We start from the raw sequence: 20,393 nt of genomic DNA, 5'->3' as shown, positions 1-20,393 counted from the left end.
CTTTTTCTTCTTTTCAATAATAAAAAGTATTTTAACAGTTTAGCAATGCTAAAAGATATTATACACTCATAAAAACCCATATTCAACATTTTCCATAATTAAACAAAATATCAATGTCAATTAACAATGAAATCTATGTGAAATTACAGAAACAATACTTCTTTTACTATTAATTGTCACTTCTATCTATTTTAAAACATGTATTAAGAGTATTAAACATGAATCTAACAATGATATCTATTAAAAAAGTAAATATTTATGAAAGGATACATTTTCTTTTTATGTGAAAAGAAATCTTAAAGAAAATAGTATTTTTTTGTTTTTTCACAGTTACAGGTTTGTCATGTTATTTTACATTAGTTTTTACAAGAGAGGAAAATTCTGTATTTTTTAACAATGTATTGCTGGTGATTGTTTTGTTTTAATAATTGTTAAAATTATTAATCAGAATTCTAAATTGATAGTTTTGTATATTTTTTTCTATTTCATTAGACTACATCAATTGGTTACAACAATTTCCCTTTGTTAAAAAGGGGGTGTCTTGAGGAGATTTAATATAAATTAAATCATATTATTCAACATATTATTGAGCTACTGCACCTACATCATTTTGGTGCATTGTTATCATTATCTATGAACAATTTAATTAATATGAATAATTGTGTTGTACCAGGTCATACCCATTAACTTGATTACATTCAATGGCAATTGGTTTTAGTTTTAACGTTCAATGCCAATGATTTTAAAAGTCGGAAATGTTTTACTATATCTGCGCAAGACAACTACGGTATGATTTTGATCAGGATTAATGCAAAACGGCAAATGTTAATTGCAGATCTGTGACTGGACGCAGTCTCCTGTTTCCGATGTGGAAATCCACGAATCCAACCCAGATGTTGTGCTTTGCTACACATGTGGCATATTTCTTCCTGTATTAGCAATGTTGGCGTTTGACAATCTTTGACATCTCAACAGTGAAGAAATGGGAAATGTGTATTAAAAGAGCAACATTTTTTACTTTGTTTCAACCCTCCCATACATGTACCTTACTCTCATGATTGGTTTGCAATAATTTGTGTGATGTTCATATTTATAAACGCAACTTTATCAGCCCTAGAGGGTGGTCAACTCCTGTCAAGAAGAAAGGGTCAAATTATTATTTATATCTTTCATTACCACAATATTATGCTAAATGACTGAAAACATACACTTTGGTTGTTCCAGCACACTTTATTTCTCATTGACAATCTAAGAAACAGGGTCAAATAGCCAATGACAGTGTGACAGCTACCAGAACAAGGTTTATTGATTAACTATCACTATCACTACTAGTCACTATTTTTCTGATCTAATCCTAATTCTAAATTACAAATCATAGATTTGGGACTATTAGGATGAAAACAATCCTCAGAGCCAGTCGGAGTGAATTGTAGGCTGCATGTGACGACTTAATGTCAAATACATCTTTTCCTGCCGAATGACTGTCTCAGCCGAGTGTGTAGGTATAATGGAGGGTGCCACCTTTCTTCAGGAAGCAGTCATGCTTGTGTGTTCCCAGTTTGATCTGACGCTGGCAGACTCCCACCAAGTCATCGAAGAGTATGTCACTGTCATGAACCTCAAGCCTTAGCACGTCATTCTCCTGGGCCTTAAAATGGGTGAACTCCTCCTCCCACCAGGGGTTAGGGTTGTTGTTGCGAATAGACGTTTCACCCAGAGTGGCGGAGCCACAGAACGCTTTGACATAGCCGTCTGTGGTTCCCAGGATATTGGTGGGAAGTTTGCTGGCCTGCAGGTTAAACAGCCTCAACTGGGCATCAGCCAGAGTCAGACTGCACAGGACTAAAAGCAGGAGGGGACGACTGGAGGCCATGGCGTCACAGGAGGCTGTGGAGAACGAAACGCAGCATTTTAATAGAGGATATGGATTTACACTGCAATGACTCAACCGTTCGGGTTAGTCTTATGACACACTCTTAGCTGATGATGCCTGTGACCGCACTATTTTACCCACGTAGACCTCTTCATGTCTGCTTTTGAAACAGTGGTCCATTACATTCCAATTAGCTGTCAAAATGCTACGCTCACGTGCTGTGTGTGGGGCACCAAGTGCCGGAGGGGCACCATGCTGGCGCTACTATTTTAATATAAATTACTATAGGGTCAATGCTGACATGTGTGCATGGAGAAACCCATGACCAGGAGGAAGATACTGACAATTAACCATCTACCAGTTCAGTTACACAAGATAAACACACACAACCAGCAGGTCTGAAGAGAACACTACCAACACTCTAAAAAATGTCACCGTAAAATAACAATAAAATACTGGAAGCAGAGACGCCAGTAATATATTGTATTTTGCAGTGCAGCTACTGTAAATTATTTTAACAGGTTCTTACCGTATATTACATTTTAATGGTGATTTTACATTTTATATACGGTATATAAAATATACTTTATATGTTACCTTAAAATGTAAGGTAACATTTTTGTAAATGTTACCTTACATTTACAAAAAGTAATACATTCTGCTACTTTTGCATTTAATTCCCCACAACAACAAAAAAGTAGAAAACACAAGAATTCATATACAATACAACATTGCTGAAGTTTATTACTTGTCCTCAGTCATTTACACAGCTGACTTTGATAGACAGATAATATTAGGAACATTTGTCTTCCAAAACTGAAGAGGTACTGCATGTTTAGAAGAAAAATAAATAATTATGCACACATTTTACACACGTAAATGTGAACTGCATGAACTACATGAGTGTTAAGGAGAGAGAGAAGAGAAGGAGAAAGAGAGAGCGAAGGGTGAGAGAGGATTTGACTGCCTCACTTCTTCATCATCTTCGAGACACCTTTTGGGAACTCCAGGTCCCCACTCCCTTGTGTTTCTTCGGGTTTACATATAGCACAAAAAAACACAGTTAGGTAATCAACGTAACATCTTCACACTGTTATTGGCGATTAAGTTTACTAACGTTATCTTTGCTGGCTATGCTGTTAGCTAACGAACATTACAACAGCTAATTGAGCTCAAGCTAGCTACGGTTACAGAGCTAGCTTTGCCAATTCTAACCTGATGTAATGAAACAGACCAACTTAAACATTATCTGAGATATTAACAGATCAATAATCATGAAAACAAAACAATACTGGACACAATCAAGTCAATTTTGGGTGATAAGCGTAACTTTACCTCGGCTCCTCGGTTGATTTCCACACGGCTGCTGAGAAGGATGAAGCTATGCTGTCCAAAGTCACACTCAGGAACAGCTGCTTACTCAAAAATGATTAGTGGGCTATGAGCAGTTTGATTAATAAAAATGTGCTATCATCGTATCAGAAACATTAGCCTATAATCAACAGTACGATAGATGGATAGTGACTAACTGAACTTGCAAAGTGAAGCGTATCTCCACCACTTCACAGAAAATACTGGATTATGCTGATAAATTACAGTTATGTGGCGCCATGGTTAAATGATGGTTAAATGACAGCATTACATGGTTAAATCACAGCTTTAACTGTACATTTACAGGCGAAGGATGAATATTTAACTGTATGTAAGTTATTTTAAAATGCGGTAAGATACCCCACAGCATCCAGCATCACAGCACAGAATCCCACATAAATGTATAGCACTTCATTACAGTGACGGCCTGAGTCAGGGCTACTGATATTACTGTCATTGTATGGTTCAGGATTTCTCTTTTGTGTAACATTTATAATGACAATATATTTCTTTGGGTTAAAGGAGATAGCGCCTCCAAAAATGTGTTGGTGTGCGTGTTTTTTCCCTTTTTTGGGAGGTGGATCACCCCCAAGCGTTTACCTTTAGTTCACCCAAATGGCAGCAGCAGTCTTGAGAATGAAGTTGGCATTAAAAGCACAATCCTGGTCTGGTTGAAATTAATTAATTCACTTATTATTTACTTTTTCAGTCAATATGGGCAGTTTTGCATTCTACTTAGCTGGTATTCCCTGGGAGGTCCCTGAAGGATCACTGTTAGGCCCCACATTTCTTGCTTTCTCTTGGTCAGACCATTAAGGGTTGAATTTATTTGACTGTTACGCACGCTTTCACCAGACACAAGTTTATTAAAAGATATTTTGAGACTTGAGTTTTTTTTAATTAACATTCGTACTTCCTATAATATCTGCACATGGAAACCACTGTATGTTTCATACAAGATTGTAGAACCAGTCCATAAAAAGGAGTGTTAATTGCAGGTCTGTGACAGGATGAAAAGTCAGACATGCTACATCTCCTGTCCTACACGCCATTATTTTCTACATCACTACATGAGCATTAATTGTGGAATACTTAGGGATACTGGGCTGCTCAAGGATATCAAGATTTGGTGGCTTGTAACTTGCTCCAGTTTAACAATATTCAGTCTGGGATTTGAGCTACTCCTGGGCCATACAGTGTGACGAGTGATGTAACGCTGAATCAAATGACCCCAGTGTCACCAGTGTGATACAGCTTTGTGAAGCATTTGTGAGACAGAGCTTCTTGTTTGTATGAGGGGAGGGTTTGCTCACTTATTTTTGTGTGAGGTGAATCAATAGCGCATCACTATTCTACGTGGTAGTTGTTTATCTTGTGAACAACAACTCCCGCTGTGTTTCATCTGTTTGGCTAAGAATACTCTGTGAAGCCGCCATTATTTTGAGCAGGCTCTAGTTGCCAAATCAGTGTGACGATAAAGAGCTAATATAAATCACACATCCTATTGTCCAAATAGCCCACTATTGTCAGTATACAGCAGCTGTACAGCAGTTAATTTAGTCACTCCATAGTGACATTGAAGGGATTACAGGATGTCACATTGATACAGTAACTGTTCTTGGATTCAGTGGGACACTTCAAAACTCGCTTAAACACCTCAATGGTCCTGTGCTCATCACAAACAATTCTAATAATGGACTAATACATATGAAAATAGACCTATAAAAACAAGGAAATGTAATCAATATTCCAGTAAGAAGAAAGGAAACATTTAGTTTTAATACAAAGTTTAAACTTTTTTATGAAACGATTTAGTTTATTATAATTATAATACCTGGTTTTAGGCGTTGCTGTAACAAATTCATCCAGACCAACTACAAAGACACTGCCAAGAGGATTGTGCAACATGGAAAAGCCCAGAAGTGTTATCATGTTCAAAGGAAAAGAGTGCGAAAACGTAGCCTGATAACAGCTGTATTTAAAAAGGAAAGTCCCTTTGGTTCAGTTCAACGGGGCGACAAGCCATTTGTTTCATCATAAGAAACAAATGGCTTGTGTGTTGAAACTAGACTTTTTGCAAGTGTAATCTTTTTAGTCTTTTTCTTTTTAATTTCAGACCTTCAGACTCCTTCTGGTTGTCAGTGTTGGTCACAGTGGACTGAAGGATGAATCCCTTAAACCAGGGGTCGGCAACCTTTACTTTATTATTATTTACCACCAAAAGAAATGTGTCTGGAGCAGCAAAAGCTATTTGATATCACAGTTTATAAAGTTGTATATATAGTTATATTATATATACAAAAACTATAGTTTGTTGTATTTATGAAATTATAGAACAGGAATAAAGACACTTGTTGACATTTTGTTACTATTTTAGGTGTTATAACGATATCAAACTCTGATGAAGAGGAGAGTTTGCTGCAGCAGTTGAGGAATCGCTCTTTATCGTTCATCTCCAGCTAATGCTGTGTTTGTTCTGGAAGCGTCTTTCAACATTACCTTTTGTGTTGTTTGCAAATTTCTCGCCACATATCAAGCATACAGGTAAGCCAGCATCGTTGCCGGTGAAAGCAAATGAATACGTCCACGCAGAATTAAACTATTTTCCTCCGTGACTTTTCTGTTTTGGGATTTATCCATTGATAGTTTACTGAGGAGTTTACTCTGCAGATCATGATCAGCCACCTGGAGGGAAAGGCTCTAGATTAAGTTGTAAGATGCAAGTGGCGGATCGCGCAGCGCGGCCGTTATTGAGTACATTAATATTTTGATCGACAGAGTTGGAATCCAGGTTGATGCGATCTTTCCATAAATATATTTTCTTCAATGTATTTCTTCATACGTGGCTGTGATGTAGTGCTCACTTATACAATTGTAATCCCTGCAATATATATGAGATGTGGCTTTTAGATCTCCAGCAATATGTTTGTGAAAGTGTGATGAATCTGGCAACAGAGAGAGAAAACAGCTGCTGCTGTTACGCGAACACAACACACGCACGGAAGGAAACCAGTAGGTTTGAAAACCAGTAGTACGTAACACCGGCACCCACTGCATGCCCAGTGTACGTGAATAGTTACGTGATATTCGTTTTCAGGCATTTTACGGAGATCATCTCGAAAACAATGCTGAAACGCCGTGTGGACGGAGATAGTTTTTGTTTGTTAAAACTCGTATTAAACGTATTAGTGTGGATGTAGCCTCAGGGAGCTGCAGAGGGGCCGAAGGCGGTGACCCGACCCCTGCCTTAAACACAGTTGCATTTCATTTAAAGCACGTAATGGCAAAGAATCAAGGGCAAAATAGGACATTTATTATAAAAAAAAAAGAAAAAAGAAATAATAACTGGTTGGACAAGAAACCAAAATTAAGATGTTATGAAATGCTGGGTACCACAAGTTTAATTTAAAATAGGAATCGTGTAAGTAGTCAAAACTAACGAAAATTAAGGTTAAAAAATAGGGTATACATGTGACATAAAACAAGAATGAATTAATAATAATATATATATATATATACTGCAAAAGGGAAGACCTAAAAAAAACTGCAGATCACAGAATACTTTTTTGTTAATGAGCCCATAAAACTACTCTTTTCGGCATTTGTATTTCCTTTTTTTCACAATTTCTAATTATGAAATTACAAAGAAAACATTAGCAACACAATGAGCAAATATGCCAGTTAGTGAGACCTGAATAGCTGTTAGAGGTGATGAAGAGTATAGATATCGCTTCATAAATAGGTAAAACAAAATGGCTTATGGATTTGTTTGAAGAAAGTAAAAGGGATAATACAAACACTATACTCTTAAGTAGAAGTCTTACCTGTAGTCTTGAAATCTTGTCTCTCGCCACGTATGCAGTCCCATATGTTTTTAAAGGCCAGCAAACCTCTTATCAGCTTCATCTTACCCTCCCACAAAAACACAGGCAACACTCAGCATTACACAATATGACAGAACAGGGACTCAGGCTTCTGGTTGGGTTGGATGAGCACATTGGTCATCTTATGCAAAAATTGATGACGAGACTATAACACCATAATCATAATCATATCTAGTATCAGAAACAAATCCCTGTGCAATAATCTGGTACTTTTACATTCTATATTATACATATATATATTTTCAACCTACCTCATGTACATAAAGTATCCTTTGACAATTCTTCCATATTTATTAAAGCATCCTTGCACTCTGCATTATTGCACTTTTATCTCCATTTCATTGTCATTGTGTTTTATGTTCATATATATATATACACTGTGTATATATATTTGACATGTGTACATAGTAGTTAAATGTTTATGCTTACCTTTGTTCTACTTTGTTGTCCTTGTTTTTGTTCATTTGTTGATTTCTGTGTATGCATACATTACCAATAAAGATGATTCTAATATGCTAATTCATTTCCTTTATATTTGGGTACTGTTAAGGCTAATGTAATAATCATTACATCACATAATTATTATTAATAAAGTGTAATAGATATTGTAATTGTATAGTTCAGGTTTTCTTTTATGTGTTTAAAGATGATTGCACCTCCAAATATGTGTGTGTTTTTCCCTGTCTTTGGGGGGTGGAGCATCACAAAGCATTTACTCTTCGGACACTCAGATGGCAGCAGTGGCCCTGAGAACTACTAACACCAGCTCCTCCTTAGCTGGTATTAGGCCCCATATTACTTGCTTCTCCTTGTTCAAACCATTGCAGGGTTATAATGTATTTGGTTGTTAATCCCTCTTCCACCGCACAATAAGTGTCATTTCAAGACATTTTGCCACTTGAGGCAAACATTTGCCAGAGATTCAATGACAGCAAATGCAAATCAATTAAAACTGCCTTTTTACAACTTACACAGCAACCACTGTATGGTTAAGAGAATATTCTACAGTTACTTGCATGTCTGTGGCAGGGTGAAAACTCTCAGACATGCTACATCTCCTGACCTACACACCATTCCTTTCTACATCACTGCATGAGCATCAGTATTGCACTACTGTGAAAACCAGTCGTGCAATACAGCGTTGCAATGCATGTGTGAGACAGAGCTGCTTGCTTGCATGTAAAGTTAGATTAAGGCAACAACATCACATAGTTAGGTTTAGTAAAACAAAAATAATTGTTTGACTTAAAATAACTACCTACAGTTTAGGTTTATGCAACAAAACCACTTAGGTTTAGGAAAACCGTCATGAATGTTTCGGGGACCATGAACAACAACACTTTGGGACATACGGTGTCAAACTAAATCCTGTTTGTTGGACCCATCCTGTGTTTGATATTTAATACTAAGTTACCAGCTCTGACCATTACATAATCAGATGTATGCATTTAATTTGTGTGTCCACTATGAAAAAGGCTCCTTATTGAACACGAAACCAATAAATTGCATTTTGTGACTATTTCATAACCGGCTCTAATACTGGGCTGATACACCACATATCATGACTCAGTGAGTGTTTAGCAGGCAGGGAGAGCTGTTATCATCTTCAATGGAAAAGAGTGTGAAAACTTAGTGTGGTAACAGCTGGACTTGTATTCCCTTCACTTTATCTCTAATCAATCCAAACACACATTCATGGAGTGGACACCTTCAACGTGTGACCTAGTTATGTCAGACCCACTGTCCATTTAATTCATTAATCTCAAGCAATCTTAATCAAGTGGGCTTGAGCCAAATCTTTTCCATGGATTTCTAATAAGACAGTTCAAGCTCTGTCTTCACTGTTGCAACTGAGGTTGAGAGAGAAAGTTCAATGGGGTGACAGAAACATTTCATTTTAAGAACAGAAATAGAAAATAATTCCAAATGAAGGGCACAGTGGGACACGAGTCGAGTAAGAAGTCAATAAATCATTTGAAAAAACAGGATGTGGCTTTAACAAAAAACTGAAATAATGTTTTTATGAAATGTTGGCTACCTCACATTTTCACTAAAGTAAGAATCAAGTATTAGAGACAAAACTAAACATTAAATACAAAAAAAGAAACTGATGACAAAAACAACCACAAATCAAGGTTAGATATGGCATACATGTGACATAAAAGAATATGACTGAATAAAAAAAAGAATATACAGGAAGAGGGGAGACCTGAAGACATCATGTTAAAGTAAATCTTTTTTTAAATGATAGTAGGTTGAGCAAAAATATGGGGCATTTCTTTATACCTTGTGAGGCTGTTTTCACATTTATCATTCAGAGCTCTATTGATGCCCGTACCTCTTCTTTTGGGTTTCATAATTCCAGTTCACCTACAACACGCCAGCCTATTAAAAATGAAAAGTACATTGCAAAGCCGTTAAGCTGCAACCACTCTCAATCATTTCTATATTTGCATGCGAGCCTCTGAGTGATTGCTAGACTGGGAAAACATAGTTTGAATGAGTGAACTCAACACAGATGACTTCCGTAGCTTGCAAGACGTTTATTCTAATAATATAACAACACAACAAACCATAGTGTGTGCATGGCTACGCATTCCAAAAAAAGTGTGTTCATCCCGATCTCCATTCACTCAAATCACTTCCACGTGTCCTGGTGAGCTCACCTATATGCCTTCCTGCACAAATACACCACCAAGTGTTATAATAGAATATTACAACAAATAACTCAGACATAATGGCGGCAACGCACCGGCTCCTAATTGTTAAATGGCTAGAGACATAAAAAATCCATGTAAAAACCTGGGTATGATTTTAGACTCATCTTTTATATTGGACCTCCAAGTGGTCAAAGTCAGCTTCTTTCAGCTGAGACTCTGAGCTAAAGTCAAAGCCTTTCTCTCCTCAAAAGACCTGGAGAGAGTTATTCATGCTTTTATCACATCCACACTGGACTACTGGAATTCGTTGTATGCTGGAATTGGCAAAAAACGTATTATGATATTTTTTGCATTTTGCTTGGTGTAGATTATTTATTTTTTTTAGCTATCTTTATTTTTTAACACTCAATGGCTGAAATTGGAGAAAAACTGATTTGTGAGTTGGGATTTAACTGTGGGATTAAACTCTTTGTCAACAAAGAAAAGAGGATGTGATCAGCATTTGGTAAGTCAACTGGTTCGTTTTTTACATCTAATATCTAAATGGCCCTTGAGTGTGTAGCAGAATGTGTGTTGCTGCTGTTGTTTTCCCGTTAAGCTAGTTAGCCTAGCCTCCCAGAACACTTGCGGAGACTCAGCTGTTTTTGTTCCGGTTCAGAGGTCACACAGACCGCTGTCTCCTCGTGAGCGCAGAAAACATTATATTTCCTACAATTTAAGCTTCTCCATTTTCCAAATGCACTAGTATTATTCAAACGTTTTGTTCGGTTTGTAAGCCTCGTACTGAACGGTTTAATACGAATACACTATATATATATATATATATATATATATATATATATATATATATATATATATATAGTTACAGCCCTAGAAACGAATAATAACCCTAGCTGTGGCGCCATCATGTGGTTATATGGTGGTATTTCAGCAGTGAAGGCCCAGGTATAAAATGCACGGCCCGCCACTGGTAAATAAAGATACTTGCATAACAAAGAAAATATGGTTAGAAGCTCCAATGAGTGAACTACACTTAGCAACTACTATATGCTATAATTAAATGTTCAGGCATGGGTGACTTGAGGCTGTAGATGAAAAATGCCTCTAGCTGCTTGAGGCATTTGACTGTCACCATTCTAATATCCAGACCTGTGGCATTGATGCCTGTACCTTTCAATATAGAGTCACTCCCATGTTAAGATATTGACCTTTTTAGGAAAATTGTAAACATTTCAAATATCGGTTGATGTATTATGAGTCCTAACCCAACATTGCCTGGTCCACGTGAAATATTTGTTAGTGCATATTTGGTATAAATAATGATTTTACAAGATTTGGAATACATTTTAAGGATTGTTCTGATTTGTGATTATGATGCAGTGAAATGGTAGTCACCTTGAAGAGCTGATAAGACAGACTGACCTACAATATTCAGTTGGTCTGTAAAATGCCCGACAATATGTATGACTATGTTCAGGATAACCTGTTGTTTAAATACATACAGTATATGTGTTTTTTAAATCCCTACACCTATAAATAATTAAAAGTAAATCACTAAAAGTCCAGAATTTACATTCTTCTGGTTTTATTTTTCATACTTCACTTCATTGCTCAATGCTCTCATAGACTTCAAATCTGTACTGGATACCATTCTCCTCCTGCAGCTCTTGTGGTACTCCTGGAAACCTGCAGGAAAGAAACTGCATTTCTGTATGTTTCATCTCGTATACACATAGTGTTAAAGGTTTAACGCAGTCTTTGTGCATCATTTCATATTAAGAAGTTTTTCATTTTAGCAGCCAACATCTGTCAGTGACCCTCACTGAGACACACCTCAAGGGATGTTACTGAACAAATACAACATTTGCTTTTACTAACATGATTTTAAACGTGTTTGGAATTACTGTTGATAAGCTGCTGTGCAAATTAGTCTTTCTTAGAATGTATAGCGATTCAACTTCAAGGGACAATTCAAGTGTATTAAAAGTTGGGTATTCATTTCCCCAGGTTATTCAAACTTATTGAGACGAATAAAACAAAGGCGAACAAAAGAGATGATGACCCAGACTGTCATTCTGTGTCTGCTGTAAACATGCATTGCAGTTTACGGACCAACGTCCTGCTTTAACTTTGACCTAAAAACTATTTTTCTTGTACAATGAGGGATTATTTGCAATATTTCAGGTGCGCTCACTTTCAGATTGATCTCCAAATAAAGTGGTTTAGATGATCTGGATAAACTGATCGTCTAACTGCTCGAGTTTCATGACCCATCTGATCTCAACTTGCTCCAAAATCTCAGCAATTACCTTAGTACGTACAAGATTATCATAACTGAAAGAAATTACTAATAATACTCAAATTGTACAAAGCCTGAATTATCCATTAAAATGTGCTGAACATGTGTGCTGATCTTACTCTGGCAGTAGACGATATTTGTCTGGAAGGATTTCAGGGATGAATGTGTCACACTCAAACTGCTTCAGGATTTGTGTGACGAACAGTCTTCTGGTCCCCGGGCTCTCCATCATCTCCTGGGTAGCCCAAAGCAACCAAAACATAATTACAGAAAGAAGAGAGCTGTCTGTAGGCAGTGGTGTAAATTCAGCTTATCCTGGAGTGGTTCACCATGACCATCTTAATGGCTGCAACCAGTTGGACAGTAAAATGGAACACTGGATCATTATTTAGATGTTATTTCCCATTGTTCATTAGTAAGCAGATACTTAAGCCTAGTTGCTATTTGATTCTGTGGCAGTTTTCCACCAAGACTACAAAACTATGACAAAAGTTTAAGACAATTAAACAATTAAAGAATGTGTGAGACATTAGTCAAATTCCACAACATTGTAATTTTTTTTTTTTAAATTTTAAAACATCCCAAAACTTGTGAGCAGTGGATAGTCCATGCAGTACCTTGTAGAGAGAGCTGCCCCCTATAACCCAGACCTGGTCAACCCGTTCTGCCAGCTCCATGTTGACCAGCCTGAGAGCCGAGTTAAAGTCTGGTGCCAGGTGGTGTGCTCCTGCAGGCGGCGTTCTGGAGGAGAAATATATTAAGTCACTGCAGTGAACAATATTCGAAACAAAGTAACATTTGCGTCAATGTTGCTGAGCAATGTAGTTCGCCCGAATTACTTAAAAACATATTTTCTTCCTTACCCCTACCATCCATGCAGATCATTCTGGCTTTTGTCAAATCTGTCCCACATATTACTGCCTCAACATCAATAAAATGAAGTTGAAAGGAATTTCTCTCTTGATGCAAACCTAATTAATGGTAATGACTTCTACAAGCTGCATTTATCAGAGGTCCTGTCTACTAACAATATACAAATATTACCAGAATATATACCAAAAAAGTTGAACACTGTAAAAATACCACCAGATTCATCTCTAAACTCAGTACTAAAAGCTAAAATAAATGGCATACAGCAAAACAATAGACGTTAACATTAGAATTTGAACAAACGGTGCAACAATTTAGAAAAGCCCTTTAAGCAAGATACAGTGCATCTACAGTGAAACCTCAGATTTCATATGTACACACTGCTATAAAGCAGCATTGACTAAAGGTGCGTTCACACCAAACGCGGCACAAATTATTAATCGCGTCATTTGCGCCGCGTTCACTCGCCGGGGACCATTTGTGGTCATTCGAGTGAATCGCCAAACATGCCAGAGAGGGGGCGTGGCTTATCGCCCTGGAAGCTGTTCGACTGTCCGCCATTTATTTCCGCTATCAACCATGGGAAAATAACCTCTATTTCTGCTTAGTACTTGTAATGGAAGTCCCAGATATCCCGGGAAACTAAACGATGTCTTGTCTGGTTCATAACATAGTCCGGAGGAGCTCCATGGATTTTATCAAGGTGTATTCACTGTGTCTAGAAGCCACACGTCGGCTGGTTTACTACAGCTGGATGAACACAAAATAAACCAATTTCTCTGTGATTTAACTGCAATAAATGGACAAAAAGGGATGCTGAAATAACTACATACTGATGCCGATTTGTAAAATTTGAATTCATGTTTTGTTAGTTTTCTCCGCAAGACGACAAGCAAATCACTTTTAAAATGCTTGTTTTCTCAATGGAGCGGTGCTATGCTATGCTAACATTGTAGCAGCTCCATCAACACTCAAAATAACGTCATTTCGGCATAAATACAGCAGCATCTTTTTCATTGTTTGTACCATATGGTTTATACACACACATTTATACACATAGTTTGGTCCGGTCTCTACTGATATGAGGTATCGTAGAGCTCTGGGTGAACATAGACGGCTACAGTATTTGTTTCCTGACGGCAGGACGTCACTGATGACAGGAGGAGCATCTTAACGATAGGCTGAGGAGCATCTTAACGATAGGCTATCGCGCCGCAGTGTCACACCATTTTTTTGCTGGATTTGAAAAATGTCAACTGACACATTTGGGTCGTTTGGACAGAATTTGCGTCAATCGCGGCAAATGCGTGGGCGACTGTGGCTAAGTGGATAGCAGGGCCGTCCTTCAACCAGCGGATGAGCGGTTCGATCCCCGGGTCCGGCTCCACTAGTTGCATGTCGATGTGTCCTTGAGGTAGAAATGTGATAGAATCTTAATTGCAAGTCGCTTTGGATAAAGCGTGTACATGTAATGTAAATGCGCCGCGCCATCACAAATTCACATCACTCATCGCATCTATGCATAGACTTTGTATGTAATCTACTCGCGCAAATAATTTACGCCGCGTTTGGTGTGACACATACTTGAGCTCCCTGCTGAGGACGATGTTGATCCTGTTGTTCAGAGGTCTGTTCTTCTCCGGGATGGAAAACCATGTTTTTCTACCCATGATCACCACATTCTGCTTATCTGCAGGACAGAAAGTTTTGAATTGAATCATTTTTAGTTAACTCTCTAGTGCTGGTGAAGCCACAGATCCGTCTCAGTGCTCTTACAGGCTGCATTAGTGATGGATTTTAAAAACAATTCTATTGAATCTACTAATATTGGTTTGAGAAACACAATATATTTCTCTAATACCTTCCGAATAGGGTTGGACACGAGTATTTGACCATTAGGTTTTCCGTTCATTGGGTAGGTATTTGGTTTTCAATTTTGATATTCAGATATTCGTTTTCTTTTCTTCTTTTTAAACTCCTTGGGATTACAAAAGTTCATAAAACACAGCAACCTTTTGAAAAATGGTTCTAATTCAATAACAACTAAAAATACAAACAATAACAGCACACTAGAATGACAGAATCCTTAAAAACGAATGCCTTTAATCTAACCTAAAGACACATGTCGCAGCACTGTGCCGTCTATCTCAGGCGAGAATGGAGAAATTAGTCCTTCCGAGACTTGAATTTAAGAGCAGTCAAGCCAGAGCCCTCGTTGCTTTAATGACACAACTAAGTGCTGCATACTAACCGGAAGGTTAAAGTGCTCCTCTGGCTTCTTTGATTTGGTACGATTGCTGCAGCGTTAGAGAGGGACTTTTAACTAACTACCTCAGCCATGCCTTCACGTTCACTTGATGTATTGATATCACAGCTTCCCACCCTGTGCATGATTTAAGAGTATACTCTACGCTACGCTCATGTGATAAGAGATAACGGATTGTCTACAGATAATTCAACGTTTGAGCAACGTCAGGGAAAAAAGAAAAGAAAAGAAGTGAAGTTCACACATGACAAGCAGTTTGTAAATGCAGGTTCAACAGTTTGTATATAAATGTAACATCCATGTTTTGATGAAAATTCCAAATTCTTTTAAATACATATATTTCTTATATGTATATTACATTTATTTATGACAAATATTTGTGTGTGCATCAGAAATATATTTGTGGCTCTTATTTTTTATGAATAGATATGTTTACATGACTTTTACCATGTTAGAAAATATTTTTGTGGAGAGAGTAATTTACAGATAAAATATATTTATGAATCTTTTGAATTTTTTACAGCAATGGCAGATCATGGAGCCTCTGAATAGTTGTGAATAGTGCAAATACTAGCAGTGCCATAGAGTTGCAAAGTCATCTGTGAGGCACTTTTAAAAAGGTAAGACATTTAAAGAAAGAGACTGTATATTATCAGCACATCTGATGTGTATTACAACATGTCAGGAGATTAACCACGACTAGATTAATTGATTTTGGGAGCATTTATAGATAACAGATGGATTCTGGTTAGCAACACTAAATGTAACCACAAACAGCTGTTCTCTCAATGCTATTTCATCCAATGTTGTGGAATTATAGAAACAGGCTTCTTAAAGGGATCTTTTTTTTTACTGGGTGGGGGAAGTGCAATCTTAGTTACACATTACATTAGGGCATGTGATTAGTGGTGGATGGAGTTGGGGAAATTATGGTATGAGGTACTTGTGTTTCATGTGTTCCGTCTTTATGACTTTAATGTTTCTCTCCTGTTTTACAATTCTTATGTATTTAAATGTATTTAAATGTCTTTCTCTCAGGTAATGGGCAACATTTGGCATGTTAGTCTTACCTCGTCTTTGGTGTATAGCTGTAATGTCTGTTTGCTATGTGTTGTTTTAAGCCGATTGCAGCACTATTGGCCAAGCAAAGTATCCTCTTTGGGGACAAAAGTCTTATCTTTTTCAGTACGGGTTAACTTACAGAGCTCGTATAATAAAGGTCATGTTACACAACAATAGGAAAGGGAGCTGTTTTTGTCATACGTTGCTATTGATATGGATTTAGAATGCATATTTGAGACTTCTTCACAGTACACAAAAACACAATATATGGGGTAAGACCGAACATTTAGTGAGATTGAAAACAAGGCAAGTTTAAAATAGTCCATCAATATATAAAACTAATCTTGTTAGTAGTAACCTAATGTAGGCGGAGCATCACTGATACAGAGGAGTGCTGAGTGCACCATGGTGACATTAGAAACATAACAAGGTACGTTTCAAATAAGCCAGCATGAGGAATCATACTAAATGGTTATTGTACTGCCATATTATATAAAGGATCATATTAAACATTTTATATTTACCAAAATATCAAATGTATTGAGTGACTGTAAGAGCTATATATTTTATGTTAGTATTTGTTATTTAATTCACAAGTAGTATTGTTTAATTATTCTAGATGTTTGCTTATTTAGGGTAGATTGTTTGTTTGATATATTAAGATGACTTTTTCTCTTTAATAGTCATTCGTTTAGTTGAATTATTTTGTGTTGTTTAAGTAAACTTAGTTTTTGGGTTAGTTCGTTTTGCTTATCTATTGGGTAACACTGTGGGCACCTGTGATTAGTTATAGTAGACCTTATAGTAGGTTTAGGACCAGCATGCACTGGGGTGGGCCTATGGTTTTCCACCAGCGCAAGAGAGGCAGCGACAGGAGTTTTCTTTGTTCTTTTTCTTTATTTGCTTGTTTTGGTTTGGTTTGCCAAATAAATAAGAAAAAACTGAATGCTGTATGGACAATCTACTCTTTTTACCTGCGTAAACCACAAACCACAGTGCATCAGTGGTTTGTTTTATTTAGATTTATCGGACAAATGGCCACTACAGTGACCATACTGAATATGTAACAAATATTAAAAGTAGGCCAATCATTTCAAGGAATCATACTGCAGTGACGATTTCAGTTAACTTTCCACAAACAACCAGTCCAACCATTTCTCTCTCTTTCAGCTCCAGAACCACAGTGTGGGGGAGATTTTCAATGGAACTTGAAGACTGCAATGAGACAAAACCCTCACCCTGAGTCTCAACTCCCTGGGTTTTGTAAGCCTTTCCCTGTCCTTATTTGAATAAACCAAACATTAAGATTCCTATTGGTTTGGTCTTCATTTGTGAATACGTGCAACTGTAGTGTTATAGCTGTAATTAGTGGTGTAACGGATCACGGATCCGTGATCGGTTCAGATCACCCCTCACGGTTCGGCACACTTGTGAATTAATTGAGTATTTTTATATTTATTTTTTTAAAGTTTAATCGTCATAGTGTGTAATAAAGTGTTACTGCTGCTGTTCCTTTTCAAGTAACAAGTCCCTGAATATCAATGCAGAGTGTCAGTGAGCAGATATAAAGCAGTAGTGTGTTCACGTGAACGGAGCGTGTTAGAAGCATTTAACGGTGAACGTCATGGCGAGCGGAGGAACTTGAAAAGCCACCGGCTTCATTGAAGTTGCAAGTTTGGGAGCATTTTGTCTTCCCTGTAACTTATGACGGGATGAGGGTGGTGGACAAAAGCGTCACGGTCTGTAGGCGTTGTTTAAAGAGAAAGACATACGACAACGGCAATACATCGGACATGTCCACACATATGAAGGCCACCATCCCGTCTGTCAGTGACGGGGGACACTCCGTTGTGGAAAACAAAGGATTTAAAATCTGTTTAAAATGCTTGAGCCACGCTACGAAATATCCTCACGCGCCCACTTCAGTATGAAGATCGTTCTTCTATGAAAAGGAAAAAACTGACAGCTCCTCACGTGGAGAGGAGATTCAAAGTCCGGTGCTGCAGACACGCCCCCTCTGTGAGAGTCACACAGACACATCTGGAGCTACCCTTTCCCCAGATAATGTAGATATTCTCATCTTTTTGAAAATACATATTTTAAATATTGTGGTTTTCGTTGGAGACTACAGCCCAAAGTTCTTTTCTTGTCTTGAAAATGAAGATCCGGAGAATGATCCGAACCGTGACTCAACCACCATGATCCAAACCGAACTGTGAGTTTTGTGATCCGTTGCAGCCCTATCTGTAATCTGAATTGATAGTAGGATTGCTCCTGCTGACTTGAACTGACCATCCCCATACAAACCATCGTGGAGACTATATTCAAGGAAACAGAAACATGAATAGTCAGTTGTCCTTTCCTCTGAGTTTATTAGAAATATATTCAATCTATTAATTGTGGTAAATAAGTGCATAGTAAAAATATATCAATTATATATATGTTAATAGGTGTATAAACATTTATGAAATGTGTTTTATAGATCCTGTCTGGATCTGATGTGTTTTAATGTACCTCTTTTAGTAGCAGATTTCTGCATTTTTTGCCAAAAATTATTAATATGCATTTGAATATATCATGTATCAATGTATATGTTAATAAGCGCAGGGGTGCATGAGACTTGTAAACAGAAAGATTAATTTAATTCCACTTATTTGCAATGGATTTCCTAAAACCACACACTTCACATCATGCTGCTGCTGCTGCTGCTAGTCCACTAGTCCACATTGTGCTGTAAATCGATAATCATTGACTAACTTGTCGATCTCCTTCTGTCCTTTCAGACGATCATAACGATGACAATAGTCATAAAGAGTGACTTTTGCTCAAGCAAGAGCGAATTTTGCTCGCGGAGTGCTCGTCAAAGTAAAATACGCGTGCGGCTGTTTGATTTGCGCGCGCGTAGTTTGGTTTATGTTCTTTGAATACATGTATATCACTTTTACCACTCGTCTTGTCTCCCTTATGTTGTAGCCTTTGAGCCAGGTTGTAACCAACCAAAAACCCATTCACTTTGAGATAAGGGAACCTGTGTGCGAGATGACCTGCTCTTTAAATGAACTGGTGAAATTCGTGTGCGTGAGACACATTTTGATCGCCCCGCCTCTCTATCACATTCTCTTGTCGGTATCTTTTGAAAGTTTACAGAAAAATGTGTGGCACGATTGTGAGGCTGTGCAAGTACAAGAGAGAATGACAAAGTAGGCGGTAGGTGTCTATACCTGTTCAAAACACTCACATCAATACATTCTTTACAAAATGCTCCATAGAGACAGTTACAGGAGTTACATCAAGTACTAATATCATGGAAACAAACCCCAGCACTGAAGTTACCTTTCACAGATGGCGTCGCTGTCATCCTTCGGAAATGTTTGAATTCGTTACTGTAAGAGAAGAACATATAATTCAATCATTTACAATGTTACTACATGTGAAGGTCGTTGTTGTTGCCACCACGCGAGCGTCAGTGTCTCGTGCTCTTCATTGTGTAAACACCGAACGCTAACGCGTGATCGAGTTCAACTGAACAGCGCATTGAAGCTTTCATTTCAAGAAGTTCATATTTCTGCATTAATAGAAACCATCCATCAACATGACTTACTTGAGTCTAATAGGATGCCAGGGCAGGTTTCCATTACTCCCGATACCCAGGTCAGGACACACCGCCACGATACCGTTAAGGATGCGGGACATGGTGAAGGAACCACTGCACTATGTATCAGTAGCCGTGGATTATCACGGAACCGCAGCTTCCTGGCGGCAATCGACAGTGCCGCCGTCTTCTTCTTCTTCGGTGGTTGGCTAACAGCTTTAGAGTGCATTACCGCCACTAACTAACCTGGAGTGTGGACTGAGATCTGCCCTCTCTCCGATCCGACAACAAAGAAAACTAACCTAAGGAAACACAAATACAGAAATTGGGATCCTCCATCCTTAAGATGTCTGTCCTGGTGCATTTACAATCTCTATTTGAGTCAAAACAATGGAATTGTGCTTGAAATTTGAAACTTGAAAAGCATATTCACTTGTTTCCAGTTTTCAGAATTGTGTGTGCATAGTTCACTATTGTGTCTGCATACAATAGAAAAAAAGTGTTTTCCAGGAATGT

The 20,393-nt window shown here is 37.7% G+C and overlaps 3 protein-coding genes across 4 annotated transcripts in view; 1 reads left to right on the top strand and 2 right to left on the bottom strand.

The window, feature by feature from the left end:
- Positions 1–17,590, top strand: part of fam151b (family with sequence similarity 151 member B) — a 33,841-nt gene extending 16,251 nt beyond the window's left edge. Inside the window, exon 6 of the mRNA XM_079161823.1 lies at positions 17,456–17,590. Coding sequence (XP_079017949.1) covers positions 17,456–17,528 — 73 coding nt within the window. The 3' untranslated portion in view covers positions 17,529–17,590. The remainder of the gene's footprint in view (positions 1–17,455) is intronic.
- LOC306696799 (perforin-1-like) lies at positions 1,211–7,170 on the bottom strand. The gene is made up of 2 exons (XM_079160500.1): positions 7,069–7,170; positions 1,211–1,887 (listed from the first exon to the last, which is right to left on the bottom strand). Exons 1-2 carry the CDS (start codon positions 7,148–7,150, stop codon positions 1,487–1,489), a joined length of 483 nt encoding a protein of 160 aa, XP_079016626.1. The 5' UTR covers positions 7,151–7,170; the 3' UTR covers positions 1,211–1,486.
- On the bottom strand, positions 9,663–20,057 carry dhfr (dihydrofolate reductase). Of its 2 annotated transcripts, none has more exons than XM_079161824.1 (6): positions 19,887–20,057; positions 19,619–19,668; positions 14,542–14,647; positions 12,705–12,828; positions 12,207–12,322; positions 9,663–11,488 (listed from the first exon to the last, which is right to left on the bottom strand). In XM_079161824.1, exons 1-6 carry the CDS (start codon positions 19,976–19,978, stop codon positions 11,374–11,376), a joined length of 603 nt encoding a protein of 200 aa, XP_079017950.1. In that variant the 5' UTR covers positions 19,979–20,057; the 3' UTR covers positions 9,663–11,373. The 2 variants fall into 2 exon arrangements, with proteins under 2 accessions (XP_079017950.1, XP_079017951.1); XM_079161825.1 differs by having other exon boundaries at positions 9,663–11,474.
- Positions 20,058–20,393: the final 336 nt, after the last annotated feature.

This window comes from Pholis gunnellus (assembly GCF_910591455.1).
Source record: "Pholis gunnellus genome assembly, chromosome: 6".
Lineage (NCBI taxonomy): Eukaryota > Metazoa > Chordata > Actinopteri > Perciformes > Pholidae > Pholis > Pholis gunnellus.
The sequence above is the reverse complement of the archived record's forward strand: the minus strand, read 5'-3'. Positions and strand labels throughout refer to the sequence as shown.